Here is a 21,742-nt window from a genome sequence, read left to right as displayed (position 1 = left end):
AGTGGCAATCCTACTGCGGCCCAGAGGTTAAGTCTATCATATTTATTTTGCTTAGAAAAACTGTCACCTTCTCAAAAGAAATAAAATTTTATCAACAGTCTAGCATAATTTACTTTTATATGCTGAATATGATACACGCCTTGGTCCCATTTTTTTTCATCTACCTCTCTATCATTGATTATAATTTTGTAGAAAAACTGTTCAGTGTTTCTGCATATCATTGATAATGAGCAAATGAATCTACAAAACAAAGTCCTTTGTCATTTTTGAAATTAACTTACAGAAAAGGTGTTAAGTCTTTTTTTCCCAGTAAAAATAAATATAAATCCCCTCAGTATTCCCTTGCTATAACCAGTAAATGATGCATGATTCCCTTGCAATCATCACTAAAAACTATATACTATTTACTATAATAAAAGCAATGAAATGGATTTATATAATTGAATAAAGAAAAAAACAGTACTGCTACACTTTATAAGTTAAATTCAAGGTCCTTATGTGCACAAGCGCCTCAAGCATTACACGGAAACAAAATGTGGCTTTAGCCAACATTCTTCCCTGCTAAATCAAGAGTTGTCAATCAGTGTATTTGTTTGTGTGGTCTCAGAGTACATTGCCTCAATCTCAACAGTCATAGTGGAGAATGTGGAGAGCATAACTGTATCTACTTAACCAGCATTCATGCACCCTCATTAATTTTTTTCATCTCACTTTCAAGCATGTCGTGGCTCATATCAGAGCAATAACTTGCTGATAATTGTTTGAGACAACAACTGGACAGGAACAGTGTAGAGGTGAACTTTCTTATAGATTATAGGGTGCCTCAGTGAATTACAATTAGTTTTAAAAGTCATCTGTCCTGTCCAGCAGCTTTCAAGACATTTCATTAGCAACTACAGAAATCCTAACATATTTTAGGCTTTAATGACCCAGGTGTATTGTATTTTCTAAGACAGAAATTTCTCCAGAACACATGACAAATACTAAAATATGTGAGCTCACAGCATAAGAGATGTAGTATTAATCAAATTGTCACGTGATGTAAATTGAAGCTTAGCTTGTCATTCAATAAGTTTAACACTAATAAATAACATAACAGGAATTATTTATACAACTCCCAAATCACAAACCACCTTTACAAAACTATCTGATAACTTTACCAAACTCCTCTGCAAGAAGATCAGTGTCATATTTAGGAATATAACAACATAATTCAGATCAAGTACACAATGTTAAAACAAACCACAAAGGAAAACAATCACATATATAGTTGTACAGTTGCATTTCATAACAAGCTACAGGAAAATAGAGCTCTTAGTTTTCTTAATATTGTTCTTTCTCTGGGGTGAAGAAAACAGCTATCCCCTAATCTTCCAGTCTTCCCCAAAATTCCAAGTATGATTTGCTATAATTGAAAAAGGATGTATCACTGAAAAAATCCAACATATATCTGCCTTTCTGCAACAGAATACTATATATCTACCTATTACACATTATTGTTATTATAATGCAAATAAACCACAAAACCTAACAAGATTACTTACAAAATAATGTTAAAAAAAATCTTTCAAATGTCCAACTCTCTTAACAAACTGTGCTGAAAATGTTCCCTACCTCTTCTACAAAAATCACCTCAGTGATGCATTATCTGTTGCTTTTCCTGCCCCAAAATTCAACCTTTTGGAATTCAGAGGATAACTTCCTCTACATTTATCTCTAGTTTGTGAGGAAGTTGTTGAAATTAAAGTGTTCCATTTCAGGAACAGAAAAATCTCCATATCTGGAGAAACATTATTTCTTAAAAATCATTCACAGTTAGAAGGCTGCCTTCATGATAAAATGATAAAAATTTTTTTTTCAGAGATATATCTGAAATTACTACACCAGAAATTAGTAACTCTTTCTACTAGGATAAAAAAAATTAGTGATAAAAAAAATCTGTAAAAAGGAAAGCAGATTTTCTGTAGCAACTCTGACTTCAGATGCAGAAAAAAAATTGCATTGAAGGTCCATTCAAAACCAATATCCTGCCCAAATTCTTCACTTTGGAATAAGTTGAAACATGGACTGCAGTAACAGAAGAGAGTTGTCTAAGGAAAAAAAAAATATTTTTTCAATTAAAAAGACTGACTTAAATTAAAATTTTCCACTGCGTTAGTAAAGACCACACATAATGATAGCGTGGAGACAGACTACTATGTCTATTCCAAACAGAATGCTGGACAAGTATCATCAAAAACAGACAAAAATAAAGAAAGGTAGCACAAGACCTAGTTTTCTGCATAAAACAACTAGTAGCAAGCAGCTTTCAGGAGGCAGGAAAGATTTCAGGTACAGTTTAAAATCAGTAATTTATCAGTTGTTTTTTGTAGCATCTAGCTTACAAAGGTAGCACTGAGAAACACAGCAATTATAATTGCTAGTGTAAGGGCACAAGTATACCATAGTAGTTGAGCCACTGCCATTTCTCAAGGTATATACCGTCACCATGTTCCTTTCTACATGTTCTTCCCAAAAGGAGGAGATGTTTCCATACAAATGGGGTGCATGAGCTTTACATTCATCCTTGTATATTCAAAATAGAAAAAGTTACATACATACACATAAATAACATGCCTCAATTGACTCCAATTACTGACAAGCAATCTCCCTCCCTAACAGTTGTTTATACAGGCTTTCATACTGTGCTCTACTCATACACCATCGGTTACCTGGAACAGCATCCTGGAGTTTAACAGCATAAATAACACTCTTTCAGAAGCAATATGATGCTGAGAGATATCAGCAAGAGAGTAACTGGTAAAATCATAAATGCACTTGAAGCAACCAACCACCATGCTATTATCATAAAGTTCTCTCCATATGGCAATCAGTGTTTATTCATCCTAAATCCCACCCATTTCCCTTTTAACAATGCCTGATGCATCTGCACATGAAATCTTTTGCAGTCTCTACAATACAGCATTTGATATACACACGACAGATGGATGGCAAACACACTGTTTTGTTTTGGTTTAACCCGACAAATGTAAGGCAAGAATGGAAGGAAATTCACATTTTAGCTATTGGCTGTATTTCTGTAGTGGCTTTTTTGTTTGTTTGTTTTAAAATTAGATGCCGGTTCATACAATTAATGCTGGCTTAAGCTCATAAACATCAGAAATTAATATTAAGTATTTCTGTATTAATTTTTGCCAAAATGTCTGATAAAAAATTTCAACTTACTTCCAAAGCATATCTTTAAAAATCATTAGAAAATTAACTAGTGAAAGAGATTAAGTGTTCCAGAGAGCAAGGAGAGGCAGGTCATTTAGGAGGGGGTTGTTTGTTTTTTATCAGAAACGGAAGTTATTACTACAAATCTTCTATAGGCCAACAGATCTGACTGATCTCATACACTCAAGCTGGATACAATTGCATGCATTAATATATTCTAGTTTAGGAAGTTTCTACTTAGCACTCTACAGTTTACATCTAATTGTAAGATCTCTTTAGACACATTTAAAGGTTGCCCAGTACATTAACAGTGGTTGAAGACACTAGGAATAGTAAATGAGGCCTTAGAAGCTTCAATGCATTGTGTGGCAAGCAAAAGATCACATTATTACAGAGTGTTCTGTCTAAGTTCGTAAGTTATACTGTTAAGAATCTGTGTACTCATCATACTAAACACTTAACTCTCATAGTCTCAAGCCATGATGAGACTGCAAGTGAAGGTAAATGGAGCATACCTTCATTTAGATTATATGCTTTAATATACACTGTAATAAGCCAATTATTCAAGGCTGTTCAGAAGAGTGCCCAATTTAACTATTGATTTTGGACAGATAGGTCTAATACAGAAAAAAATCTAATAAAAATTACTGAGAAAAACATACGAAATGAGTCAATGATCATTTATTTAATTTTATGACCTTATACACTGTCAATTAAAGTTCTGTTTCTCTTGACGAAAGCCTTGAAAGAGAAGAACACTAACAAAGCCAAACAAGTCCATTTATCAGAAACTATAACAGCTAAAATGGTTTTATACATAACATACTCATGAAGGTGTCTATAGTACAAGGAAATTGTATCACATACCTCTAGACACCAGATTATTCAGATACCAGATTGTTTTCTTTCCTTAGGGATACAAGGAATCTCATATGCAATGCTCAGTAAATAAGAGCCGTAGCTCCTTATTGTAAAGACTTATTAAATACCATAAACCAATATTTTTCTATAGCAACCTATAAGGGAAACAAGTCATTATAACTATCATGATTAATTTATATTGATATACTTATCAATGTATATCTGAATGTAAAACAGGGGGAGGTTTTTAGGTTGACATGGTTAATTACAGTAAACGACATCTGTTCTTTCTAGATTTTAAAAAGAATAAAACAAAAAAAGGGAAGAGTAATATAGAGTGTTATCAGTGCTGCTTCTGATAGTAATGCACCTATCCAACTTCTTGAAAGATGCAAGCAGCTTCTTTTTTTCTCCAAATAAATCACTGTGAAATATCATTGATATACTAAAACCAGTAAAACATGCTTGATTATTGCAAGTCTCCTATACTGCAGTGCCAGAACTAAGTTGTTGAAACAAAAAGCATGTATATCATTCTCAAAGGAAATTTAACCTAGCAGTGCTGTCATACATCCACAAGTTGGTTTTGTGCAAATAGTCCCTGCCTTCTCCTATCACTTCCCAGAAATCTACATTAAAAAAAATTATAATCTATACTAGATACTATATTCATGTGACTTTCCCAGCTACTGCTTATCTTCATTTGTATTCAGCACCACAAAACCATCTGGTAAAAATCCTTTCAAGAAACTTCATTGCTTTTCATGTTTGCCTATATTCTGTACTTTCCCTTTGCATAAGTTTCCTCGTATTTTAAAGCATATTTTTCATGAGTGCACTTAAGTTAGAGCCAAATAAACTCTACGAAAAGGCACATGCTATTTACTTGTATTCAGTGGCATGAGATGTGTAGTAAAATAAAATGTAAAGAGGCATGTAGTCCTCAACTGTGAAACTAGGATATCAGGATTTATTTCAAATCAGAAATAAAGTCCATTTGTTTAGTTTTAATATATACATTATTTAGAGACAAAAAAGTTCCAATTTCAACAAGGCGTTAAACAGGATGCACACCAAACATGTGTAAATTACCTTAACTTTTCCTCAGGACTGGAGAGTGTAACTGAAGACTACATGGTAATATGTAGTACAATTTTCCAAGAACATATCAGTGTTCTAATCTTAGCACAGTATTTCACAATTTGTACATTAAAAGCTTTTAATCACTACTACAAGGAAAAATATAAAGAGTGAAGGAAATTTTTGTAATTTAGGTACATGATTTCTAACCCACAAAAGAATTTTTTCCATTAATTCACAGCCTAAGTACTTAGCAATATTTAAATATACTCAAAAATTTAATATTCAGAGTACTATTCTATATAAATAGCAAAGAAAATGCTACCACTTTCTTTAATTTAAATTATTCTGCTAAAAGCTCTTCCTAATACAGAAGACAAATACTAAAAATGACACAAACAGGAATCAATGAAGCAATTTAGTTCTGGGTTACAAGATGCCACTTGCTAATTTCACCGAAAACAAATCTTGCAGGAATTAACACTGACTTCACTTTTCCAAAAAAGTGCAAAAGAGTCTTCAATTGAAAGCATACCTATGCATCCTCCAATTATAGAATCATATTTCTTCAGCATTACTACAGATGTACAATTGACATTACTTCCAACGTTTGTATTTCTTAGAGTTTTCTCTCCTCTTTCACCAAATCTGTAATACCTATTCAGTAACACAGATCATTTACTGTACTATGAGACACTCTTGTGGTACATTAAGGAATGAAGTGATCAGCCAACTGTAAACAGACAAAGAGACTGAAACTGGGAAAGCATCCGCTGCAAGCAAGCTTTGAGAATATTCAGCATTTCAGAATATTTTATTAAAAAGCAAGTGGGAGAGAACTGCAGCATTCATTCTCACTGAAACGCTGTTGTATCTCACACACTATTTGACAGAAACTAAACGACAGCAACAATGGAATTGCAAGTCAATTCCTGTTTTTATTGGCTAGAGAACACATTAATACCACATCACACTATAAACTGAGTGTAACTTCACTGCAAATTATCTTATGTTAAAAAGGATAGGTATTTCTGCATGAAAAATAGGCATTTGATAGTCTAACAAGGTGCCAAAGGTGGCATATCAGACAAATACTGTGAATGTAGTTTTAGGCTAAATATTAAAAGACTTTCTCATTAGCATGCATTTAAACCTCTGTCCAGAAATCATCTCATTCCTTCAGTAATTCATGCAAACAAAACTTCTATAATTAAAGCTGCTTGATTTCCTGCTCTTCCAAGTCTGTGCTATAGTTCTGTGAGACTGAAGATGATGTAGATTTTATAATAGGGATTCTGCATAATCAGTTTAGTATGCAGATTTGGTTATTTCACACATCTTTTATGGAGAAAAATATAATTTATCATACAAGAACAGTAATAATAGTATTTCTTTACTATCTGGTCACATATCTTTGTATTAGCCACAAATTTTTAAATGTTGGATAAAGACAAAAAATAAGTTTGCTTTGAACCAGTTTGAATCTTTTCTATATTGATTAATTAACATCTCTAAGTGCTGTAGAATAAGATTTTATCCCTCTCTTCCTGTTACATTCACATATGCATAATAGTTGACTACCTAGTCACTAGACCTTGCTGACTTTTGAGGAATTAGTCTAATGTCATATGCATAAAAATGATTTAGTAGTTCTACTAGTAAACAGTAACAAAGTATTTATTCTATTAGACTTGAATATCATTATCTGTAAATGTGGTTCTTGCAGCAGAATTTGATTAAATCTATATAACTTCCCCCCCGAAGACTGAAATATTTCCCTGAGTAAACAAAGAAATCCAACTGCTGATCAAAGAATAAGCCTTAGCTTCAGAGACTGGAGTCTCCTAAGTACCAAGAGCTGTATAGACAGTCCAGAACAAACACTAAGAGTGGTATGAATTAAGCAATTTTTTGTTATTATTTTTAAGGAAATTAAGCGTAATATAATTTCCATTTCACCCTAAAGGTAGGCATGAGTTCTAGCAAAATGAATCATGTTATTTTCTTGACAAATCAGAGGGACATTAGCTCCTTGACACAAGAAACACTTTGTGCTTAATTTCTCTAACTCTTTTCATACTGACTTATTTTTGCCACTGTACTTTCAGGAATGCTTTTATTTAGTCACAAATATGCTTAATACTTTGAGTTTTGGTCTGTACTCCCAGGTTCTCAGCAACAGTAACCTGAAGATCAGAACTGTTTACTTCCAGTGCATATGAGTATCCTGTTCTCAAAAACCTATTTTTGTTCAAGTGGTTGAAATTCTTTTTATTTATTATAAAGAATGCACCTGCACAGCTCAGCTTATCTGGCCATTTAACCCCACTTGCTCACTACCTCTCCCATTATTCTGCTGAATATGGAAGACTAACGAGGTGCATTCTGAGAGTCAACTGGTAGCAGCAAATGGATTCTATCATCCCCTTTTTCAGGTTTGACCAAGTACAGTCCTCCATTTATCACTACTGTTTCTCTTCTACAGAGCAATAAAAGAGCAATTCATACTACCAGATTAGTACTGAAAATAAACTTTCTCTTTTGGCTTTTTGCAGCTAAGATGATCTAGCCTGGTTTGGTTTTAGCTACATCTATCCACGTTTGTTTCTTTTCACACCAGCATTACCTACCAAGATTTTTCCTGCAATATGCAACTGTGCCTTGGATCCCAGTCTTCTCTTCATGCAATCCAGCTCCATATCTACCTTCTATTTTGTCAGCTTTGGCAGCAGTTTTCATTCAAACAATCTTGCTGAGTACTGACTTGCTTTTTCTATCTTCCCACTTTTTCGAATAGATGACCCAATACTTCTCAAGATCTTACACTGAAATGCGAGCAACAAACCCCAAAATTCTGCTTCACAGATATCAATTACATTGCAGTCAAATTTTAAATGCCACAAGACATTACACCACATAGTCTAAGAACTGTAAAGATAAGCAGTCACCCTAAGCAGTCTCTTTCTAGCTTGTTACCCTTGCCAGCTATACATATGCATTTACAATTTTGGAAAAAGGCATTTCTATATCAAAGGACAAGTCAGACTGCACAGCAGGAAACATTTAGTCTTTACAACTGTTAAGCTGAGTAATAGAGCAGATAAAATTTCTAAGTTTCATTACTCAGGTGATGATAGAGGTGAGTGAGGTTGTAGAAGAACTACCTCGTGAGTTAAAAAGAAAAGTAGAGTCCCACTAACTTGTAAAAATAGGAAAAGTGGGGCAGCAAAGCCATAAAACAGAAATATAAAGTTGTTAAAAGCTACGGAATATGCTGTCCAGTGCTTTCATTCTCTTAAATTTAAATGACATTGAAAGCAACAAACTGATGCACAAGAAGAATGTATCTGAAAACACAACTACCATTTCACTGTAAATATTTAACTAATGTGCCAGGCAACAACAAGACTGCAAACACATCCTGCCCTACTAGGTAAGTTTTCAGAATTATATCCTATGTAAAAAAGAAAATTTTGTTAAAGCTCTGATTTAACCTCCCCAAAAAATCCTACAATTTCAGATCAATTAAATTCTCTCAATTATTATGTAACCTTCAGAACCTGATTGCTCTTAAAGGGGGAGGACACCATCTACGAGACTTTCACAATATGCATGTCCTTTATGGGGATGCTTGTTTCATAAAACATATTGAAAGAGCCCTGTTAAAAACATCTATTAGGAAACTACCAAGGCAAGACATTTAGAGACTAGAAAAATCTATTTAGAATGAAGAAAATGTATGAGAAATTCATCACGTTGAGATCACACAGAGGAAAATAGCAACCCACAATGGAAGTTTGTTTCACAATCGTTCACATGAAGCACTCAACTTACTGTTTTTTAAATATGACCCTACTTTACTTACAGAAATAAATTATGTATTAGATAAGGCCAGGTCATATTTACATGAAGTTAGTTGGTAAAGAAGAGTATATAATCTTAATGAGTAAGGAAAGAAAATGTCTAACCACTTTTTGCATATGAATAAACTAAAATATTGTTCCAGCTGAACCAGATCAATTGTAAACAGAACCCAAGACTCTGCCAAAAACACTGCTAAAGTCTGCATGGCATACCAGTGTCTACCCAAGTACTGTCTAACAGCTGCCTAATTGGACATCACTGCTCCATTAACATATAATCTTCTTGATTTTTTTTTGTTTGTTTTTCACAAATGAATTGTCCTTGAAATGAATTTTCTCTGAAACATGCCATTCAGTGAAAAACTAAATGGTAGATTTTTTAGAGGATGAAAACTAGTGCTTATGGAAATTTAAATGCTAATAATTTTCATCAACAGTGACTTTGAAGGTTTGCCAAAGAAGGTTTGTGAAACATTTCTTGCAAGCAAATTATTTTTCTCGGCTCACAATAAAAAAAGGCTACAATGAAAGCAGTGTTGTAATGAAGATTTTATTACACTCAAACATAGTGTTACCTTTAGTCAGATATAAATGCTTGCAATGTTAGATTAGAAATTCATCAAAAGCACTTAGTGCATAAACACAGTAAAACTACAAAGGAGGTAAAACCCCATGAAAATAGGTTTGTAGCAGGTGTATAGAGTTTTATACCTCCCGTGTGATACACACGCTAGCAAATTAATTAGTGCAGGATCCTTGCTAGTATAGGGACAATCATATTTAAGCTCTTAAAATGAGTATTTTCCATTAAATAAACAAAATTATTAGACTGAGCAAGGGCACTGTGATGACCTTTTTTAACTTGCATTTTAAGTTCCAAACCTGCTTTTCTATTCCATTGGTGTTTATGGTTTAGGACTTAAGAAACTGATCAGACTTTTTTTAGTGCCTCAATACATGAAAATAATATCCATCTCCTCTAAAATCTTAGTTATTCACACTGTGAAAACATTCTCTAGTAGATATCAATAAGGGAATACTCATTGCTTCTAAGACATAAAGCCTTCAAAGGCTTTCTCTACCAGTGTTGAGATATGGGAGCACAGTGCTTTTGTTAGCCTGAATATACTGTCATATTTTCATCAAACATGAAATCACTGCAGACTGATATTGCATTTTGTGTAGAAATCAGTGATTAACAGAAAAAAAAAAAAAGAAAGGAATTAGGTGTTTGAAAGAAAAAGGTAAAGGTGAACTAAAAGAACTACTCTGTCCAGGCACTTCACTCAATCTGTTTTGGAGCTGACAGGAAACAATAGTCTGTGTGTAGAAGGTGAGAAACAGTCACCTAATAATAGCATATACTGCAACTCTATCATAAAGAAAAAATAAATTTAAAATAATTTAAACTTAAGGTATCATAATACTCTGCTTAGGTAGATGCTTATACGTGCTGTAACAAACTCTTCAGTAATATCCTTTCACTATCTGACAACTATTTCCTAGCTGAAAAAAAAATCAAAGCACCCTATCTGGTAACAGAAGTTTTTCTAATACTATTTACAACATCTCCTGATAGACTGCCTCTTTCCTACAGTCCTATCAGAAGAATGATCTGATTTACTGATGATTCTGACACAGATTAGGGCACTGATGTCACAGTCATTCAATAATTCATAATTAACAATTAATTCATGGGAGATTTCATCCTAGGAAATTGTCAAAGAAGCAGACTAAAGGGGAAAGGATACCACAGTTTTTAGCTTCAAAAAGAATCAAACTACAAAACAAATGCTATTGTCAGACTATTTTAACCACTGGCATGCTAATGTCATCTTTGGGTTTTCCATTTTTTGTTTGCCACACATTCGTGGAGTTATCTGGAGATGAAAGTCAGGTTTTAGGAGTTACTCACATTCTACTTCTTCAAATACATTTAACAGTCTGAACAACTGAAGGTTTCTCCTATCCATGATAGGACATTAGAAAAAATAAATTAAGTATGTTCAATTAATTTTCCCTAAATTGGGTCTTTTTAGCCGTGACAGTAATTGGTAAGTGATCTCCCTGTTTTAATTCGACACACAAACTTTTCTATTTTGTCAAAGAGCAGTTGGATGGCCATCTGGCAGTGAGCCAAGCTCAATGCACAACAGAAGTATAGTCAGTGACTGATTCTTATGTATCATTCTCTACATGACAAATATGATTTGATACAAATATCTAAAAAGAATAAGAGCAGATATTCTATTTGCAGAGAATAGAAACAACTAATATAGTTACTACCAGTGCAACACTAAATATACCATCCATTCCCTCCATGCAAAGATGATGGACTGAAGTTGCAAGATACCACTTGGTTGCTGTTTCTTGCAAACGGTCAGAACTTATTACTGCTATCTTCAGAAAGAAACTTTTTTTTTCTTTTTTCATTTTATGTGGACAAACCTTTTCAAATTATTTTGCTTTCAGGGGTAGTTCAGGTGATACTGCAAGGCAGCCAAACTTAAAACACATAGCAGGCTTTACTTCTACTTGCTCGCAGTTCCATTAAAAGGTAATTCAGGTTACTTGGTGCTGTATTATAGCAGAAGTTATTCAAATATATTGTTGGCAGTCTGACAGCTTTGTAATAATAAGATTCTACAAGGAGTACTGTTTGGAACTACTGCTGATAAACCCTCCTCCAGAGGAGGAAAGTATGAGGATACTGGGCTCCACCTAATCCTTAGGTGGATGATTGCAAGTTCTCTTGCTTATGGCTAGATAGACTGTGCCAGGTCAAATACAGCACTAAAGTGATTTATATTGTTAATTTGATCTTCTTGCTAGCATTTACTCTCTTTTCTGGTTTAAAATATTTGAGACTTAGTTGGCACTATAGCAGCTTAGGTCTTGATGATTTTTCTTAGAGTATACAGGAGAAAAAAAAAAGAAAAAAATTAGAACTATATTGACCTTTTCAAGACAAGTGCCAACAGAGATAGTACTCCCACAGAAGTGCTTTATTTCTAAATAATCAAGTCTGGCAGGAGCTCTGGTGTGATGGGATCAGACACTGCCATCTCCAATAAGATTAGGATGAAAATCTGTCCTAGTTGATAAAAAAAAAATACAGAGAGATCATGTGATCTTTCTCTCTCGAGTTTACCAGATCAGTTCCCTTCAATATCTAAAAGAGTAAATTTCTAATATTTTATGCCATCTCCCACTAAGCGTAGTTATCTACATACTGCTAAAAGTAATTAAGAATTTACAAGTGCTTTCTTGTATATTTGATGTGCAATTTCTAATCCTCATTTGGACTTTAACACTTTAAACATAGGAGTCATTGGATCGAGTCAAATCAATTTATTAATAGGATATTTATAAATGCAACACAATAATTATAAAGCACACATTTCATAAAACTACTACCTTTCTTATATTTTACATACATGAGACAAATTGTCATTTTGGATTGAAATGCTTCCAAAGATTTCTTTTTGGTTAGAAGTTGTTTTCTTGCTTTCTCTATACAACCTCCCAAGTATGGGAATCACCTTGGCAAAACTCTTCAAGCACCCAGAGGATTACTGTAAGCAAACATGTAGCTGGTTCTCTCTCGAGTTATCCTGAAGACATATCCAACATTATGCTTAACTACTAGAGTCTCACTACATTAATTACATTTATTCAGAGACTTCAGCAACTTACTGTGCTATGATCTTCTCCATACCAGTACTCTTCAAAGTATCTCCACAAACCAAGAATATTTATTATAGACGTTTCATTACTTTAATCTGTTTTATAAGGTGACAAGACCAAGCAATTGCATATTAAAATTTACCTTTTTTCACTACTGTAAGTCTTAAACATAGTAGCTTGAAGCTACTCCAACTAACCGGGTGCACATATCCATGATTAAGAACCACAAGCTGCAATAAGAGATGTCACTTGAAAACACACTATGCCAGCCTTACCACTTTGTATAATCCATTCTCCTCACTTCCCAAAAAAGAAAGCTCTTTCCTACAAATATATCCTTTCCTATTTCTTTTGGACCTTTTACCCTGGAATTTTTCTAATGTTCTTTGAACCTGTTGAACTTTTGAAGTTGTCTCCAAGTGGTCTCGCCAACTCCTTAGCTAATTTCTTTTCAAAAAATTAAATGTACATTTCAATATTAGCTAGAGGATCCTTTGCAAGAAATTCATGGATTCAAAATGAGTTTGTGAAGAACATCCCATTTACATTTATCTAGATAAATTTAATGAGTTTTCCCATTTTCTTCATACTTCCACGTTTGTAATGCTAACTTGTTTCTTGCAATATTGTCTTGAACTTTTTACTTTTTAATTATTGCAGTAGTATTTCTTTCGTACCTCCATAACATCTTCAGTTTTTTAATTGTTTCAATGCCCCTTCAGAATCAATATAATTTATAATTCCTATATAAACATCTGCTAAAGCTTCAACTCTATTCTATACTGTTCTGTATTCCTTTTTCTAGCAGAATTTCCTCAATGGGCTATTTACATAGGCATGAGACTTACTTTTCTAGATCAACACTGAAATACTTTAGGCACATTAGCTAGCAAAATGTCACAACCGAACATTTGAGTACTTCAATATGATTATACTTAATGAGAATAAAATTCACTTAAAGCATTATTGAACATTCTGGTCCCTGCTTCCACAACTAGATACCTCTTCTTATGCAAAGATTTCAGTGAAAAGAGTGCATAAGCAGACCCTTCAGCAGAGTAGAACCAGCTCATTCATTGCATGTCATCATTTGACTACAGAATCATTTTCAATTTCTCATCTTTCTGGGTTTAGAGACAAAGCTTTAGAAACATTCAAGGACTGTTCCCAATTTGAGTACAGTGAATAGCTCGCTGATTCTACATTAGAAAGCCTGGTATTAAGTCTCTTCAAGACTGTGAAGGAAACGGGATGTCTCTAATTTCTTTGGTAAGTTTTGTTATAAACAGTAAGTTACGTATAAGTTACAAAGAAGTATCCCCTCTCTCCATGATCATGAGAACAAAAGCAGTTATTTTGCAGACCTCTTTACTAGAATTCATGCCGTCAACAAGAGATACAGATATATCTGGTCTTGTCTACTAATGTGCTTAAGTATTCATGTAAAGTTCTGTAAACCACTCACATGAACAAAGATGAAATTTAGTTCCATGTTGCCCCTTAGACACCTACTTGCTGTTCTAAATAAATCTTTAGTGTCTCCACTTTCTTTGAAGAAGTAAGATGATGGTACACTTTTATCACCCATGTGAGACGAAAGAGATTTCAAAACTTAAAAATGTAAAAGATTAAGCAGTAAGCCTCACTTGTAAAAAAGGAAATAAATGTGTCCCTGCAGACTACATCCTTAAATCACCCACACACACACACATTTGGTATAAAAGTGTACCTCACTGACTTTGCAACTGTAGATGCAGTAACTCTGTTATATTAGGTTTTGTCAAAACAATGTATTCAGTCCGTACAGTTAAATTTTGAGGGATGTTAATCTCGTTAACTCTAATGTTCTCGCTGTCTGTGGAGACTCACAATCCTCTTCCGAGCCATTAACATGTTTGGCCTGAACGTCATCTTGTCTCCCAAATTTTACTGTTTAATTACACACAAGAAACTATTTCCCCCAGTGGCTTTTAAACCTTCCAACCTATTAATTCAGGGAACATTCTTGGGAATTCTCCTAACATTATAAAGGAACCATAATTAGGTTCTGGACTTACTTTAATAGATTCAAGCGGACATGTCTATGGCCTGTGAGGTTTTCTTGCCTTTTTATCTTCGTACAATATTCTTAATATTATTAATCAACATGAACAAACTATAATACTTAAAAGCAGTAGAAATAATGCGAGAGCATAAAAAGCCTGCTTTGACAAGAGCAGAATAAAGTTCTTGGTTATGGCAAAAGAATACACACCAGAACATACCCCAAAAAAGAAGAAATTTGAAAATGCCATGCACTGCATTAATAAAAATACCAAATTAAATTTTTTTTTAAAACACTAAAAATACAATGATGCCATCTCAATTTCCAAAGAAATTAATCACTGCAGCCCTTTGGCTGCCCCATAGTACTAAGTCTCTAATATCAAAAAAGAAGGAAGAAAAAATTGTGTAAAGAAATAACAGTAGAAATATAGGCATTTTATATATGGGACAGAATAACCTACATTATTACTGAGACAACCTACTACTAGGAAGGGAGAAAAGGTTTAAAGCTAGGAATATTTTCAAATATTTTGTTCATCCACAATGCTTTAAAAGCTGAAGAAGCTAAGCAAGTATCAAAGGAAATCTATGTTGATACAGGTTTATCAGAAAGTAAAATATTCACTAAAATACTCTCCTTCTTCATGGAACCAAAACACACCAATTATAACATGCATTCTGAGGGTAAACACATCATCTTCTGGCCTCTAGATTAGATTGCAGTACTTTATGAAAGTATTCTGACAAAATTTTATAAATATTTTTTTCAAATGTGACTAAATAAAAGTCTGTATTATCTGAGAGTATTTCTTGGGGGGTTTTTTTGTGAGGTGTTCCTATAGGTCACTGAAGTGCTAAGGCCTGAACAACAGGCCCTGAGGCAGAGTTGACCTCTAGGTGAACCTTCCAACCTAATGTTATAGTTAGCCATGGTATAAGCTAAATTATTAAGCAAAGTTTAGTATAATCATTAGTAAAATATGTAATATGATAGCAATACACCTGTGTAAACATGTATGCTTGTTAGTAAGACATATTGGTACCCCCTTATTAGTGAACATTTGTATCTGTTCATTAATGAGATAGAAATGTATCTATCTTTCCGTATTTAGAAATTGGTCAAGGCCATGGAAGTAGGTGGCTGGCATTGTTCAACAGTAAATGGTCTAAACTGACTCCCTTGATTTTCCTCTGAGCCCTGGCCAGGCTTTGGGTGAAAAGCAAGGAGAGAAGAGAGACAGATGTTTTCTTCACTAAGCAGTGATGTAAGCTTGTTTGCTTAACAATATAAAAGCTGGACCCCTTTTGCAGCAAAGATGGAAGCCTCACTAAGCATTGAGCAGGATTTCCCAGTTATCAGAAGTGGTTCTCCCACCCTTCACTGAGATCAGGGGCTCTCCAGCTGATGTGTGGGTCTGGATACCGATTACGGTAATGTATTAAAGGGTAACTGGGGATATATCTTTTTTAATCACTATAGACACTCTTTGCAGTAATGATTAGGCTAATGCTAATCATTTTGTAATTCTTTGCTTCTTTTGTAATGTTTTACTGTTTGGCACTATAGTAAGTTTATACACCTGTTCTTTAAAGTTGGTGTCTGTGTCTCTTGTGCTGCTCCTCGTCCCCTGGCAAAACAGTAACACAATTTTTGCCATCCTTTAAGTAAAATAGTTAAATATTACTCCTTTAAGCAGTCTTGGATTTACAAACTTTTTCTTCACACATTCCACTTAAAAACAAGAACATTAATGTTATATTCTAAAGTTTTCTCATATATTTATTTAAGGTCCAAGAATTTTAAAGATCTATCCAAAGGCTGAAAATTACCATCAACCACTTACCCCTTTTTTGACAAGAAAATGTAAGTTCCAATTTGCAAAGCATGTCAGCATTCTCATACTTGTCCTCTTCTGCCTTAACCCAAAAACAGGATTCTGTCATCTCCTGAGGCCTGATCTACCAGCAAGAGACAAACCGAAATTTTATTAATTAAATTATTTTGATACTATGCAGACACTATGCTCTCTAGAGTCTAAAGCAAATTAAATACATAAGAGCTCTGTAAAACATGTGAACTTTTGGTATACAACTCATCTCTGGAGTTGTCAATATTTCTCCTTGAAAATAATAATGCTTACAATAAGTGTTTTTGGACAAACTGATTCTAAAAATGCAGATAACATACTCTGTTATCCAAGATCTAAATATAGCAAATTACTTTTGGTCTAGATTTAAAACTTGGGTAAAACTTTAAAGAGCCTCTGAACACAGTTTGTTTAATTAAATATTAAGTACCTTACTTTTTAGACTGTAGCTTTGATTACATCATAAAACTATGAAAATCTCTTTATTGACTTATTTTGGTCTAAATAATTATGGTTTTCAAACTCAGTAGATTGATAGCCCTGGTATACTTGATCCTGTCACTATGGAGAAGAAAAAAACCCCACAAACTGACTCTATACTTTGTCAGCCATTAAATTTACATATGTACCTTTACACTAAGGACAAATTGAGAGACCTGCACTGCTTCTTTCCACAGTCCAGGTTGGATAGATACAAGACACTTGTTTGGGAACTATAGCTATCAGTACAGTGCAGTGACTGATCCAACGTAAAGAGTCTGCTAAAATACAAGGCATACTAGGACCCTGGAAGCATGCAGGCATCAAGGTTGATCTAGAACTGTAGAACTGACTTTTCCAGGCATCTCATAAAGTCAACGGATACTTGCCCAGATGAACCAATGAAATACAGTTTTCAGAAAATAATAAAAAACCAGAGGCAAGAAAGTATTCATATATTACATAATTTTAACTAACTTATTGATTGCTTATCTAGTCTTACCCCTGACAATCTATTTACCCTAAGTTCAATGTCAGATTTTACATCCAGTATTTGCCATTAATCAATACTACCTTGGACCAGTTGAGTCTTTTCATGGTAACCTCAGGTCTAAATTCTTTTTTAGGCTTCATTCCGAACGGCAAAGCACAGGAAGGCGGGGACCACTGTATTCCAGGCAGGCCTGGTAGAGGTGGTGGAGGAGGAGCACCACCAAAAGCCAGAGGAGCTCCCAAGCCACTCAGAAGTGGTGGAGGAGGAGGGGGTGGTGGTGGTGGTGGAATTGCTCCATTAGAAGGCAGTGGTGGAGGAGGAGGTGGTGGAAGTTGATGTCGTCCTGCACCTTCCAGTGGAACAACAGAGGCATCTCCACATGTTGATGGCAGAAAACCAGGTGGCACAGAGCCATACTGATAAGGAAAATATTATTACTCAGTTTCACGTTTTTATCAACAAAATTCTATAACAATCATTGTTTACAGATTAAATCCAGAAAGCCAGCTGAAAGTCAGTGTCATTTTTCATTTATAGAACAATCAAGTATGAATGACAATGAGACCAACATGCTTTTGATTTCGTAATCAAAGTCTCAATATTTGAAGCAGACCTGGGAATGCACCAAAAGTGACAAACTGAAATGTTGTATCCCATCTGTCACATTTCACTGACCACGATTTAAAAAAGGGTCTGATAAGTGTCTTGAAGAGATTTTATCTAGACTACCACGGTTTAGATCAAATTTTAAAAAAGTAACATCCCAGTCTCTATTGTTCGTACTTATCCTACAGATTACAGAGAAACATTATAAGGACATATTAGCAGAATTTGAAGAGATAAGTAATTCTGTTGAAAAACAGATATCTTCCAATATATAAGCATTCTGATTCTACACAACCAAAAACACAAAGCAATGATGAAAAAAAAATCCTTCCAAAAAATAAAGCTGCCTTACACACCAGCTTCTTATTCTGTATAGTAAGGACACCTATATTGCATCAAGATAGGCTTGAAAAGTCTAAAAAAATATTTATTTCTACTATTTGAAGAACTTCTATCACAGACCTTCAAACGTCAATAAATAGGTATCTGATAAAACAACAGTAGAATAAATAAGAAATATTTATCTACTGTTGATAGCACTAATCACTTTTTCAACTAACTATGACCTGAAACAGTCCCTTTGATTTTTAAAAAACTGAGGGAACTACAAGAAGGAAAGGATTTAATATTTCTAAAAGGAAATAGTTGAATATCAATAAATACAAATAAACACATGCACAGAGGTATTATTGTTTTGAATTTCTGAATAAAAACATTGTTTCCACTGACAAGTAGACATTGAACTGATAGGTTCTGGTAATGAAAGAAATACATAAACACATACCAAATGCAAGAAGAGAGTAAAGGAACCATACAAGGAGAAAAATAGTCATTAGAGGTGGAAGTTGACATGCTAAGTAGCAACTGATGCCATATGGAAGCCAAAGTTTCCTCTTTAGACAGATTTAAAAGTACTAAGTTGCAGTAATCAATTACTTGATATTTACAAAACTTTTCATGCATCTCATTAATGACAGTGGGATAATTCATGGTATGACAGTTAGTGAGCAAAATCATACATTATGCTCTCTGTCTGCATTTAAAAAAAAGTTATATTTAATACAGTGAACAACAGAAAACGCAAAATAGGAGAGAAAACCAATTTCACTTACAAAAAGTAAGTATCTTTAAGTATCTTTTCAAGATACACACAGAAAAATACTTTCTTAATGAATGATATACAACTCTTACTACATTTGGTTTTTCAGAATGCAACAATTCTGTAATTGCTGGTTTTAAATGTTTGATTTTGACATTAACAGTTAGTTTTGACAAGAAATATTTATCTACTGTTGATAGAATAAGAATGACATTTTTAAACAGACCAAAGAAGAGTTAAATTACTTTTCCTTACTAAGAAAATTAAAGAAGCTAATAAGTATTAAAAAAATCCCTCAAATGTAGTAAAAAAAGTAGTATAAAAAAAACCACCTATATGCATGTCTTCCTAATGCTCTTCCTTTAGCCATTTTTAGACTGTGCTTCTTATTCCAGGAAATAAGACACAGGAAAAGTCACCGGGTCACAAAGTCTCCTTAGACAGATTTAAGAGCTGAAGCAGTTACAAGCTAACTCAAGTAATATTCTCAAAAATCTGCACTATTCCTCTTCATCACATTTTCAAATATCAATTTATGCTTGAAAATTGAAAAATTATCAGGAAATGTTCTTATCCAGCCACAGTTATTTCTTTCACTGCTGGATATCCATGGTAAGGCTTCAGTAAAGCAAACTGCATAATGAGCAATTTCCTGTGGAGGGATAAAGATCACAGTGAAGAATGCTAATCTAAAAGCATAAGACCTATTACCCTATGTGGTTAATTACTTTGGAAATATATGACATTGAAAGCAAAACCCAAATAAAACATAAGAAACTAGTTAATTAACTGAGCTCAGGCATAAACGGATCATCTGGGAACTCACACAGCTAATTAATGTCACATTACAATAATTTTTATAAAACAGAAATAAAGGAAACTCACATGCAATAATAATCGATAACAAAGATTCTTTGAAGAAACCCTCAGCTGTACTATCAATATCTGCAGAACGTGAAAAATGAAGTCCCTTTCAAAAACAATACTTCATACATTCATTTAAACTGTTTTATACCTGTGATTTAAAAGCTTGTAATTCTGTCTCGAGTTCATTGATTCTTTCTTCTTTTTTTTGCAGTAGGGCCTGGGTCTCCTGGTGAACTACAAAATCTTTTTCAAACTAAAGAAAAAAGAAAAAGAAATAAAATTGTTGGTACCAGTCAGTTCCGCATAGTTCCTTTAAATTTCAACTTTTCCTTTTGTGCTTGCTAAAACTCACATGTTAACAATACTAAGGACACACACAACACATCTTCTATTCTAACTTTCATGTGTCTGCTGAGTGGAAGCACCATCTGTATCACCTCTACAGACCTTTACTATATGAAATGCCATAAAGTAGTAATGTATTGCAAGTTGGTATTACACAGAGTAGCTTAAAAAAAATGGATGTACAGTAATACGAAATCTGTAGATACAAACAAGTCCATTTTTTTCTCTTGTTAGACAAACTTATAACTGTTCAAATAAAGTATTCAACTGACTTTTTGGGAGAGTTGTACATGAAACCTTAAAATAAATGGTAGAAAGATTCTCAGTTAAGGTTAGCTACTTTACACCATTTTGCTTCCTAATCCACAAGGAACATCCAAATTTATACTTTAACACAGAACTAATAGTAATTTGAAGTTAAAAACTATGCCATGCTCAGTTACATCATTCATTAATCTCTTAAGTAATCCCCTGTGTCTACCTTACGATCACAAAACAAAAAAATTACTTACTTTTCTGGAAAGTTCAGAAGCCCTCTCTTCACATTCTTCTAATCTTGCTTTATCTACACAAATATCTTGAAAAAAATCAACAAATACACTTAAACATATACAGGAACATAAGATTCTTAATCACACAAATAATTTTAACTTGGATTTTTGAACATAAAAAGAAGTATGATACTGTAATCATTTCCAAACACAGTACTTACCTATTAAGTGGCTGAAATTTATATCTAATCTTTTACGATATGTGAAGTCTGGGTCTGTTCCATTTCGGTGTAACACTATCTGTGACACACACTCTTCAATTAATTTGAAATACTGTGGACTAAAGACAGAGATGAGCTATTTTACTGCATATTTATTTATCAACCTATATTTAAAATCTTGTCTATAACACAGTAAGTTTAAAAGTTTTGGGCGTTGGGCTGAATTATTTCCATAGAAAGCTAGGTGCAAACCCCAAAAGTCTCAAAGGACAAACACATCTGGCAGTTTATTACACAAGAACAGTTTACACAAAGCCTGAAAAAGCAGTGGACCTAAAGATAAATCATTCTTATAGTATAAACTCTGTATCTCTCCCCCTGTGGAAATACAGGAAGGAAAGACTACCTCCTGCTTCTTCTCAGCAAAGAGAAGGCTCTTCTTTCAGCTTGATTCTGTCTAGTTTTGTGACTTTTGTAACTATAAATGCATTGCAGTCCTGCTTCAGTATGAGGAATGAA

General features: G+C 33.8%; 1 protein-coding gene across 1 annotated transcript in view; it reads right to left on the bottom strand.

Moving 5' to 3' along the window:
• Positions 1 to 21,742, bottom strand: part of DIAPH3 (diaphanous related formin 3) — a 203,246-nt gene that overhangs the window by 137,296 nt on the left and 44,208 nt on the right. The window contains exons 12-16 of the mRNA XM_018071434.1: positions 21,224 to 21,342; positions 21,024 to 21,088; positions 20,315 to 20,419; positions 17,675 to 18,010; positions 16,598 to 16,712 (exon numbers count right to left, since the gene is read on the bottom strand). Coding sequence (XP_017926923.1) covers positions 16,598 to 16,712; positions 17,675 to 18,010; positions 20,315 to 20,419; positions 21,024 to 21,088; positions 21,224 to 21,342 — 740 coding nt within the window. The remainder of the gene's footprint in view (positions 1 to 16,597; positions 16,713 to 17,674; positions 18,011 to 20,314; positions 20,420 to 21,023; positions 21,089 to 21,223; positions 21,343 to 21,742) is intronic.

The sequence above is a fragment of the Manacus vitellinus genome, unplaced genomic scaffold (assembly GCF_001715985.3).
Source record: "Manacus vitellinus isolate BGI_N305 unplaced genomic scaffold, ASM171598v3 scaffold_2_pilon, whole genome shotgun sequence".
In the NCBI taxonomy this organism is placed as follows: domain Eukaryota; kingdom Metazoa; phylum Chordata; class Aves; order Passeriformes; family Pipridae; genus Manacus; species Manacus vitellinus.
This window is presented reverse-complemented; position numbering and strand designations above follow the sequence as displayed.